At 40.2% G+C, this 11917-nt stretch overlaps 1 protein-coding gene and 1 pseudogene across 1 annotated transcript; both read left to right on the top strand.

Moving 5' to 3' along the window:
- The first annotated feature begins 1588 nt into the window (after positions 1-1588).
- LOC118334424 lies at positions 1589-6047 on the top strand (annotated as a pseudogene).
- Positions 6048-8774: 2727 nt separating this feature from the next.
- Positions 8775-10932, top strand: LOC118334357 (GTPase IMAP family member 4-like). Its single transcript, XM_035670255.1, is given in 7 exon segments — positions 8775-8827; positions 9209-9351; positions 9466-9562; positions 9762-10115; positions 10118-10200; positions 10202-10253; positions 10256-10932. Coding segments are annotated over 7 exon segments (1200 nt in total). The 5' UTR covers positions 8775-8802; the 3' UTR covers positions 10702-10932.
- Positions 10933-11917: the final 985 nt, after the last annotated feature.

Below are 11917 nucleotides of genomic sequence, written 5' to 3'. Positions count from 1 at the left end.
GTACTTCTGGTTTATTTCAGAATTGCTTGTGGTAACATTCTTTTCAAAAGCAATTCTGTGCGGTGAGACAGTTTTAGCATTTCAAGCAGGCAAGTTCAAAGAGTTTCTTTGGTTTTAAGGCAAAATAGGCCGTTTTAGGTTCGGTTATTGTTTTATTGTGGAACCCCCTTTGAAAATGGGACTCAACAAATCTTCAAGCCTCCAACCCATAAGCGTCCTTCATTATCTCTTTCTCGCTCTGTTGTTTGTGTTTTGGAGTGTGCATAGATGAACCAGAGAACCCTGATGTATTCACATGAATCTCTCCTCATCTTCTACTGGTCAGGAAGGGGTGAAGCGGTTCCGCAAATCTGGAAAACATTAAACCTAATTTTAACAAAAAGTACTAACCTAAGTTTTCTAAAAAAAAGAAAAGATGAAATGTAACAAAACATTTTGATTAAAATGTTTATTCTGGGTTGTTAAATCCAACCTGGGATGGCATAATTGCAATGAAGATCAGTTAACTGCAGCAAAATGCATTAATTTCATCCCATGTTGAACCGTCGTGTTATGTTTGTGGGTCAAAACAGAGGCGGGACAAGCTTCCCTTTATATATTGACTGACCTATGCGTTTTTAGTTTCATAAACACAATGTAACAGTTTTGTTGTTATACAACATGTGCAACAACTCACTGTTGTGTTTGAATTGGATTCATCCAAATACATTTACCCAATTCCAATCAGCAAATCGATATGGACCAACGCACTCAGCAATGCAAAACACCTTATGGTGTATTGCTTCGTTGTATATAGTGAATACTGTGGGTGTGATTTTGGATCTGTGATTGATTGAGTTGTGGAAAATAGAGTGTAGAAAACCGTGTTCATGTGTTTATTTGAGTTGGTATTTGTGTGGTTGGTGAGAGGGTGTTTGTCTCTGAACAGAGTGATGGAAAGGTTCGGTTGTGTGTGTGTGTTATATAGTATAGCAGAGTTGCAAATACACAGTGTGGGAAGTAATCATGTGGGCATCAAAAAAAATACGATTGTCATGATCCTATTTACCCAGTTTCAAGCCCCCTTTTATTTCCATCTGCCCATCAGAGTCCTAGAAGAAAACTGCATTTGGGACTCATATCCTCATGTTAACTATAGAATTAAGATAGTCAAAATGACAAAGCCGGTTGGTTGGTCGGCTGTCAGTTGATTTTTTCTCTAGTCCGACCCCTGGTGGCGTTTATACCGCGCTTCAAGTGGTGTGTTTCGTGCAGAAAATATCTCCAAACAAAAACAGTTTCAACGAGGTCTTACATTCCTGGCAAGCAAACTTTGGCAAAAAAACTCACCGTTTGGGACAAAAGGAGTTTCGGCCTTTCAAGGGGAGCACCGGGCGGCGGCCTCAGGAGAGCAACGGGACGGGCTGTTGTCAGAAGGCAGAGGGGGTCGTGCCCGCAACTCCTTTAAGTTTTTGTCGGATTCCCCGGGCTCCTGGTCAGGTGTCGAAGTACTTGGCAAGAGTTACTGACCCCAAAAAATTTTGCTGTCCTGATGCGCATAGCATTCGGTTGTGTGAATGTGGTATGAATTGAGTTAGTTTCTGTTCCGATGGACTTTGCCATCACGCTGGTTTTGAAATGTGGTTTGTTGAAGAGGTGATGTTGGGCACGCTACGGTGTAAAAAAAGCTTTGGATGGTCGGGAAAAGGGACTGAAACAGTCGCGTATGCACAAAGTGGTACAGGTCCATTTACCATAATTTTTCTGGCTTTATATTATTCAAGTCAAGTCATATTCAAGTCAAGTGATTAATAGCAACATTTTAAAGCTACAGTGAGCAATTTATTTCTGCATACTTACACAGATGAGTCAATTCTGAAGACATTTTCGGCCTCCTTAGATAGATCCTTAAATTCATACAGATACAAAGCTATATACATGCACCTACACATTAGAGATAAATTATTTCTTTAAGTTGAGTGGCAACAACATTTAGTTTGAAGATGGTTGGTACCCAGCCAGTCTCTGGTCCAGTCTTGGCTACGAAGTGAGCTCATGAAGACCACGCCAGAAAATTCAAAATTAGACTTAAAATTAAGTTTAGTTTTCATGCACTGAAAGTAAAATGTTATGAGATGACGATTTACACCTTAATTATTATTTAAAGATGCACCTACATCGGGCAGTCTGCTGTGTCAAACATCAGTCGTGGATTCACTGAACGAAGATAAAATATGACTGAACTGTTTCTTTAACATGCCATGTACATTAAAAGACATTGTTTTTTTTATAATAAAGACACACAGCAATGTATAATGTATCCTCTTGAATTAATCAAGTAATGCCTTGTATTAGCATAACTCTGAAGATACTAGAAATATGTGTTTATCGGTGCCTAAGAGGACTTTGTAGTGGCTGCAGTTAATTTCTAGCTCACATGTGATAAGGATATAAAACAAAGAAATGTTCCAATCTCTGAGTAACAGTTCTGGCTTCACTAAATGACTAAGACCTTTTTAAATATTTAGTAAACTGATAAAAATCATTAATGTTTTTCATTTACCTTCAGGTTGTATCATGGCGGCTTCCATGCAGTTGTCTGAAAGTAAGAAATCCTTTGAACTTCATTCAAAAATAAGTTGGTTGGTCAGAACCAAACTGCATTAACAAAATGTACTTTTATGTAATTAAACTCAAGAATGTCAATAAAATGTTGTAACGCAGTCTGTAGCGTCACTGATTGAACGGACTGTGTAAATGCAGCTGAACATATGTTACTCGTGTGGGGACACTGTTGCATTATGGGGACCAATTGCATGGACGTGGTGGCATTGCGGGGACACAGTCACATTGTGGGGGACGTGGTCGCATTGCTGGGACAAAGTGACATTGCGGGGACGCAGTCACATTGGGGGAACACAGTCACATTGCAGGGACACAGCCACATTGCGGGGATACATTCACATTGCGGTGACACAGTCACACTTGATGTTCTCTTGTAATGTAAACATTTTTTTCTTGCACAGTTGGGTACTGAGTAATTGTTTGATTATCCTCTGACCTATAGTAATATTAGATTGGGTGTATAACGGAGGACATTTTATAATTTTTATTTACTAACGACAATAATACCAAATACTTTGTACAAAATGCTGAACATATGTTACTTGTGTGGGGACACGGTTGCATTGTAGGGACCCATTGTGGGGACGTGGTGGCATTGCGGGGACACAGTCACATTGGGGCGACACAGTCGCATTGCATTATTTTTATTGATGTATTTTTTCATTTTATCTGTCATCTGGATTGTTCAGTCTTAGCTGTGATTTTCTGAAGTTACAATGCTGGTAAATTTGTATTTTCTACTAACATTTACAGCCTACCCCATTCTTCACCTGCCCCTGGTCTTGCCCTTAGTGTAACCCGTGTGTATATACTTCCCTGTTTTCTTTGTTCCTTACCAGATTGTCTTTGTTCTGTCATTATTGCTTTCTAGCATTTGTCTAGTGACTGTTTTCTTTGTTTTCCTGTTTATGGACTTTGTCTGGATATGTGTGCTGTTGCTGGACTGATTTCCTGTGTATGACTGCATTGTTCTCCAGTAAGGACTTTTTGAATAAGTTTCTCTTTATTCAGAAATTGTTCCAAAAGTAACAAAAGCTGTGAGATAAATGTAGTGAAGATACTTTGTGTATACAGGTCAATTTTATTTATGTATCCCAATAACACAAATAACAGTCTGTACAGCATGCAACACCCTCTATTCTTAGACCCTTGATTCAAATCAGAAAAGAAGATATATGAGTCCTGTGGGTTCATGGTTCTTTTTTAGTGCAAACAGTACAGTCTGTTCACCTGTCCCATCAGCATTTACAGATATTTCCAGAGTGTAGCCTTTGAAATGTAGTTCTTCACAAGATGATGTCAAATGAACACGTGCTGTAAAGCCCACGATAAGATAGATAGATAAATCTCTCAATGCATCTGTGAATGTAATATAAACTTAAAAATCAGACACCATGCTTTATATCCTTTATTGAACAATAAATTATGTTACACAACTGGCACAGTTACTTACACCCATGAACTAAGGTCAGAGAGCTGCTCAACAAGATCAGAGATATAACAGAGAAGAACGGAGGAAGCCATTACACCACTGAAATGTTCCAAGCAGCAGAGAAGGTGATTGAAGAAAGGAAATAACAAACCCTGAAAGAGAAAGAAGAGGAAATGCGCAAAGAGTGGGAGGAACTGGAGAAGACAATGAAGGAAGAGTATGAGCAACAAATGAGTGAAATGAAGAATGACATGGACAAGATGAAGTTAAAGGAGAACTTAGAAAGAGAGTTGGAGGCAAAAATAAGAGAAATGAGAAAAAGTCACGAAATGCAGGCTGGACAGGAATATACATATCATATATTATACAATTATCCGTCTGTATTTTTTTGACAATCATACAATTGTCTGTTCTGACAAATTCAGTGTTTTTCTTCTCCCTGATTCTTATTCTATTTGCTTTGGTTGTTTGAATTGCTTACGTTAATGTAGAACGAAGAGTTATAGGCCTACTGTGTATATTTCTAAAGTTTTCCTAGATGCCTTAAAATCAAGAAGGCCTCATGAACCCCCATAAAGCTTTGGCAACCCATAGTGGGGGTCCCGACCCCCAAATTGGGAGCCACTGTCTTAAAACCCATGGTGGTTTATTCCTGCAATGTATGTACTTTATTTTTATATGCAAGGGAAAACATTCCTTGGTGAGAGAATATCTTAAAAATGAGCCTTCACATTTCTTATCTGAAAAGGGCAACCTTCAGTAAACATGAATCACATAAGGGTATATGGAATTACTCTAATTATTGCACATTATCTTCTACTAGTACATGCTATATTATAAGTGAACTCCTGAACTCATTGTAGTCCATTGTATTGCCTCTGTCATCCATGTTGAATGTTGAATAAATCATATCCCACTCTCCATCCATCTTTTAAAATGACAGGAAATGTTTGTTACCAGCGTAAAACAGGAAAAAACAGACATGACTAACGGGATGTTACAACTTTACAGATTCAAAATATAAGTACAAAATATAAACAACTAATAAATGATGATGTTCATGGCAATTGTTCTACGGTTAGAGTCATTCAAGCCTTACCTTTCAGTCCAATACAGTACAGTGTACAGAATTGAAGTGTTTTACACAACTGCAGATTAATAATATCTGATCTACCCCTCAGAACTGACCAGATACAACAATGAGGAGATCAGGATTGTGTTGGTGGGGAAGACTGGAGTTGGGAAGAGCGCCACAGGAAACACCATTCTGGGAACACAGTACATTAAATCAGAGTTCTCCCCTAAATCTTTGACTACACTCTAAAAAGGCAGATGGTGAGGTGGATGGACAAAAGGTTTCTGTCATCGACACTCCAGGTCTGTTTGACACCAGAACTGATGAAGAGAAAACAGTTAAAGATATTGTCCAGTGCATTTCTTATGTTTCTCCTGGACCCCACATCTTCGTGGTTGTCATCAAACTGGGCAGATACACAGAGGAAGAAAAGAAGACTGTGCAGAAGATTCAAGATATCTTTGGAAAGGAAGCAGACAAATACAGCATGGTTCTCTTTACCCATGGTGACCTGCTCAAAGGGAAACCGATTGAAGAGTTCTTGGAGGAAAGTGAAGAGCTGCAGGAACTTGTGGCCAAATGTAACGGCCAGTACCACGTCTTCAATAACGACCTGAAGGATCGTTCTCAGGTCAGAGAGCTGCTCAACAAGATCAGAGATATAACAGAGAAGAATGGAGGAAACCATTACACCAAGGAAATGCACAAAGGGTGATCAAAGACAAGAAAAAGCAAATCCAGAGGGAGAAACATGAGCAAATGCGCAAAGAACTGGAGAGACTCGAGAAGAAAATAATGGAAACACAGAAAGTGGATTGTACTTTCTCCGGCCTCTCTCCTTGGGTGCCCCCACATTCAGGTCTCTTTTCCTGGGTGCTTTGCCCCTCAAATCTCTCTCCTGGGTCCTTTTCCCTTTATGCCACTATAGACCCCTGATGGTAGGAGGATGTATCGTATTTTCTTTCAGAGGTCAATATAGATAAATGTGCAGATCCAAGTTCATTAAATATCACATAATGACAAATGTAATAAACTATAAAGATATCATGAAAACTTCTGATGAAACTTGATTTGATGCACCTCTCTCCAGGACGTTTGTCAGTGCCCTCCAAAACTGATAAGAACCCACTGTCATGAAAATTAGGAGAGAGAGAGAGAGAGAGAGAGTGAGTATTAGTATCAGATTTTTCTTTTAAGACATCTGCCTGCTCTGGCAATTGTATCTGGTTTAAGGTTCAGAAGAGATATTGTTTTTACGTAAAAGAAACTAACATGACTCAAAGGCTACAATCTATATGTGCACACAATGCTGATGGGAGGGGTGAACCTGGATGGCGGTTAACACACGGAAATGCAGGACGACTGGATATTCAAGCTATGCCAGATCAAAATAAAATGGAACTCTGAAAACCAATGGCAAAAAACCTACACTAAAATTAATTTAACAATATCTTTTCCTTCAATTATGGATATTTTAACACAAATAAAAACAGTATAATTCATATCCCAAATGTATTAGTTACATTTGAAAGGGTTAGCTGTTGGGGTTTGTAATAGCATATAAGTGTATACATACATACATATCAACCGTCATCAACCCTCTGCCTGCTCCAGTAGTGTAAGGCCTTAACATATTGGAGTGTTCCTGACTCTTACTTTAGTGTAGTATTCTGTTTTTGTTTGTTTGCTACATCTAATGATAAAATGTAGATGTGGGAATTAGAAATACACAACGTCTGTTCATTCGAGCTACCAGGTTGGTAGAGCAAGCCCGGGTACAATGTTTTTCTTCCTTATCAATGAAACCCTTTTATTTCTATGGGAGTAAAAGTAAAAACACTGTATCACAGTGGTGGTGAAGGTCAAACTCAGAAGTTTTTAAAGCAATATTTGTTGAACTGCTGACTGTGTTTGGAGCACAGATGTTAGTTTGACATGAACTGAGACTAGAGCCTTGGTCACACTACAAGACTTTCATAGTTGTGGAATCTTTGTACCTTCCAGACTACAAAACCTGTCTTGTGATTGGGAGTCTTGACGTTGATGTGGTTTTCACGTTGAATGATTGATCAGCAACAGACTGACACTACAAGATCTTTCACAAACAGTGTGTAATTTTACTCATTATCAGTTTAAATTTATCTACAAGCTGCCTGCACTTCTTTTAAGAAATAAAACATTTAACAATTCCTAACGTGTCTATAAAACATACTACCCTAGAGCATCAATATTATCAACATCAACATTGTCCATAGAGATAAACTGTATTCTATACAAACTGTGTGTTGTGTCACAATGTGATCCTCCTCATGGTAGCATGCCCCAAATTACTAAATAGTCATTGAGTGGAAAATCAGGGCTAAAATCACGTAGTGTGAACTAACTATAAGAACTACTAGTCAAAGGCCACACTATATGTGCAGTGATTCTTGGCAATTTAAAAGAGCTGGTGTTATTTCCTGCAAATGCTGATGGGAGGGGTGAACAGGGTTTGCTGTTTGCAGTTGACAAAAGGAACCACAGAAATGTAGGATGACTGGATATTCAAGCTGTGCCAGATTTATAAAAATAAAATGGGACAATCAAGGGTGTAAATCATTGCTGTCAATCATTGAACAGTTAGATTAAAACACAACACATGAAAGTAGAAACTAAAATGGAAATAAAATGGCAGCTCAAACTAAATGCTCCAAATTGTTGAACCAAAAAGTGGACAGTGGGACCTTAAGTGGAAACCTAAAGCTTTAATATGAAACATTTCGTAATAAACACTAGACCTATGCAATATATGTTGCTGAGTTGTGTACTCACATTATCCCAAATGAGTTTCACTGGTCACCTTTAAGTGGTGTCATATCCCCTTTTTGCATGCGTCAGCGTTGTGGTTGTCTGCCAGAGGCTGTCATATAATCATCAGTGTAGCAGAGTGAAAATACTCCGACTAGCCATTACCATTACCCCAATTATATCTTATTTAAGTTTTATCACTGTTTTATTGTCAATGTATTTTCTCATTCTTTGCATTTCACCATGGTGATTAGTTTTTCTGTATTTATTTAACTTTTCTGTATTAACTGTTTATTATCATATTTCATGCTGTGGCCCCTCCCTTATGGAGCCCCTGTGGTTTTTATAGTTGGATGTCAGCTCCAACTCCAGCTCCAACATTCAGTCCTCTGGCATATCTGGCAATCCGGGAGTCAGTGAGCTTGTTTTGAATGACAACTGGCACTATATTAGTCCATCCCCAGTTAGGGCTGGCACTAGTTGAACAGGTTTGCTGTTTGCAGTTTGCAGAAAGGACTATGGAAATGCAGGAAGGCTGAATATTCAAGTTGTGCTTATAAAGATGAAGTGGGGCAATCAAAGCTGTGAATAAGGAAAACATATAAGAGTAGAAAAATGAGTCTGAAAAGAAATAGGAAAGTTAACCAAAAGATGGTCAGCTGTATTTTAATGTAACCTATAAAACACCCTGACATTAGTAAATATGAAGGGTTTTAAACACATACATTCCCAGTTAGAGTTCATTGATGAAACATCCTACTGCAGCAGGACCTTAAACACAGTGTTCAATGCACTTTGACGTCAGCAGTGTTTTATAGGTGTGGCTTGTTGCATGAAGTCCTCATATAAAGACGTGTTTACTTCAGTTCAGCAACAGAGCAGCTCTTCTCTCCATAACTCAACTATGGCCAGCAACACTGGCAGAAATGGTAAGTAAATAACCTAGAATGATTATAACTTGTGTCTGAATATAGCAATGAACCAATATCAAGTTGTAAAGGCGGCAGCTTGAATTGAACAAGAAGCATTTTCCAAACACCTGTCTGTACACTGTCTGCATTATACAGACAGAGGTGTTATTGAGCCTATAGCCAATAACACAGAGAACATAGCCGACAATGGACTGTTTGCACTGCACACATTCTGAAATATATTAGCAGGAAGCTCACAGGTGTTTTTTTCCTGCTGTGACAAGTTAAAATGTCTGCTGTCTGCAACCAGTGCATCGTGTTAAGATAAAATAATAATCTTTTGTTTCCCTCCTGTGTGTGTGTGTGTGTGTGTGTGTGGGCGTGGGCTCCCTTCCTCAGTCTGGCTCCTGGCTCTGACTTTCACTGCTCACCTGCTCGTCATCAGTAATCAGCTGACCAGCCCGCCATCAGGCAATCCCCACTCCTCTGAACACAGCACTGAGGGCCGGTCAACAAGGGGTCACGGTAGCCCACCCCTCACGGTTTGTTCTTTTCTTTAAGCTACTTTGTTTTTCCCTGTCAGTCTAGTTGGCCTGTTGTAGTGTGTTTGCCTGCCTGTTGGTCATGAGGTTTCCTCCTGTTTTCTCTGTCTCCAGGATCACCAACCCGCTGCACCATCCTGCCAAGACCGCAGCCAGCTCTCATCCACGGGATGCACTGGACACCTGCTGGATTCTTCCCCCTCATCTCACTGTAAGTGTTTTCACAGTATTACGTAGTCTCAAGTGTTTCTTACTGTATAGGCTGTGTACAGTATGTTACTGTAGATTTTTCTGGGAAAATATTACTGGAATCTAAATACAGTAATACTAACTTACAGCAAAACCATTTGGTTTTATTGTAGGTTTTGACATCAGATCTCAGGATATTTTCCTTGTTTGTTGATTTTCAGGGGTCTCCTCAGAACCGACCAGATACAACAACGAGGAGATCAGGATTGTGTTGGTGGGGAAGACTGGAGTTGGGAAGAGTGCCACAGGAAACACCATTCTTGGAAAACAGAGCTTTAAATCAGAGTTCTCCCCAAAATCTGTGACTGAACACTGTGCTAAGGCCCGTGGTGAGGTGGATGGACAAAAGGTTGCTGTTATTGACACTCCAGGTGTGTTTGACACCAGAACTGATGAAAAGAATATAACTAAAGATATTGCCCAGAGCATTTCTTATGCTTCTCCTGGACCCCACATCTTCCTGGTCGTCATCAGACTGGGCAGATTCACAGAGGAAGAGAAGAAAACTGTGCAGAAATCAGAGACTCTGTTGGAAAGGAAGCAGACAAATACAGCATGGTTCTCTTTACCCATGGTGACCTGCTCAAAGGGAAACCGATTGGAAGAGTTCTTGGAGGAAAGTGAAGAGCTGCAGGAACTTGTGGCCAAATGTAACGCTACCACGTCTTCAATAACGACCTGAAGGATCGTACTCAGGTCAGAGTGCTGCTCAACAAGATCAGAATTATAACAGAGAAGAATGGAGGAAGCCATTACACCACTGAAATGTTCCAAGCAGCAGAGAAAGCGATTGAAGAGGAGAAACAACGAATCCTGAAAGAGAAAGAAGAGGAAATGCGCAAAGAGCGGGAGGAAGTGGAGAAGAAAATAAAAGAAAAGTATGAGAAACAACTGAGGGAAGCAAAGTCTGACAGCGAGAGGGAGAAGTTATGGGAAGCTCATGACAGAGAAATGGACGAGAAAATAAAAAACATGAAAGAAGAGCACAAAAGGTCGGCTAGAAGGGAAGCTGAAAACAGTGATTCAGTATTCGACACGATAATGAACTTAATAATTTTTGTTATTAAAAAAGTGGCATCCTTTGTTTTAGACAAAAATTGAGCTGGTTTGCATCAGAACTTTTCACTCTCTGATGTTTGGATGCAACAGCAGATTTATCAACTGTTCTGACTTCTTGTAAATCTTCACAGTCCTTTGTGTGATTTTATTGTGATCAGTTAGTCCAAAATTGACCAAATAGACCTATAAATGTTCATACATGTCACAGATTGTCAAGAACAAACATGTGAAAGTGATTATGTAACAAACCTGAATAATTCTTGCAGACATTGAGTGTGTTATGAGTGTCCATGTATTGTTTAATAAAGGATCTAAAGAATAGCTTGCTTATTTTTTTACAGTCAAAGAATACTCACAAGCCAAATCTGGACTGTGAGAGTTATTGGTCACTGTAATCATTCCTTCGGTTTAAAGCAATCCTGTGTAAGTGATAGGGGACAAAATCCACAATCCATGTAAAAATGTATTTCAACCTTCAGAAGAAGCAAATATAACGCTTCAGCAGATTGAGTTTATGTCTACAGAAATAAAAGAAACAACACATGAAGTTTTATAACTAGGTTCGGGAACAAAGACCACGCCCCGAACTCATCTCATTTCCGCTCAAAACATATTTAAGCACACCTTATCCGTTCACTCCCTCCTTGACTAATTTTCTACAACGTCAGAACCGAAATACGAAACGAAAGCAATACCTAAAATCATGGAGAACGAAATCATACTCAACCCGTCAGACAGCAAATTGTTTGACGACATCCCTGAGTCCTCTCCTTCACCTACCATCCCTCCTCGTCAGCCAGCCCGGAGCCACTCAACAATCCATGCTTGTCCACCGGCCTGGGTCCACCGGCGGCTCCAACACACCCACCGCTCCAGGGGAAGATCTCGTGTCCGGCATCCGACCGACACTCCTTCCTCCAGCCGCTCCGGGCGAAGCCTCAGCGACCCGGCCTCACCTCGCCACCTCGCCGATTGTCCCTAGGCTCAAAACATCTCGGAGTGGACGGTCGTTCGCCTGAAACGCGCCCTCACCTAGTGGAAAATAACCTTCCACAACACCGACAATAAGGCGAAACTGTTCCAACTCTTCACGGACTCCCAGCAGAGCAGCACCCCACATTGCAGAATTCCACGGCCACTTCTGTGTTCACAGCCTCACGCCTGCGGCAGCGCCAATGACATCATCACGCACCCAGCCCAGCCTCCCTCATCAGCCCTCCCAGAGGGCCAGGTCGTACTGAACCCAGAGCCTGCATTT

The sequence above is a fragment of the Morone saxatilis genome, unplaced genomic scaffold (genome assembly GCF_004916995.1).
Source record: "Morone saxatilis isolate NCDOM2014 unplaced genomic scaffold, NCSU_SB_2.0 Contig23, whole genome shotgun sequence".
NCBI classification, from domain to species: Eukaryota; Metazoa; Chordata; class Actinopteri; family Moronidae; genus Morone; species Morone saxatilis.
Note: the sequence above shows the minus strand (reverse complement) of the source record. Positions and strands in the feature narration are given on the sequence as shown.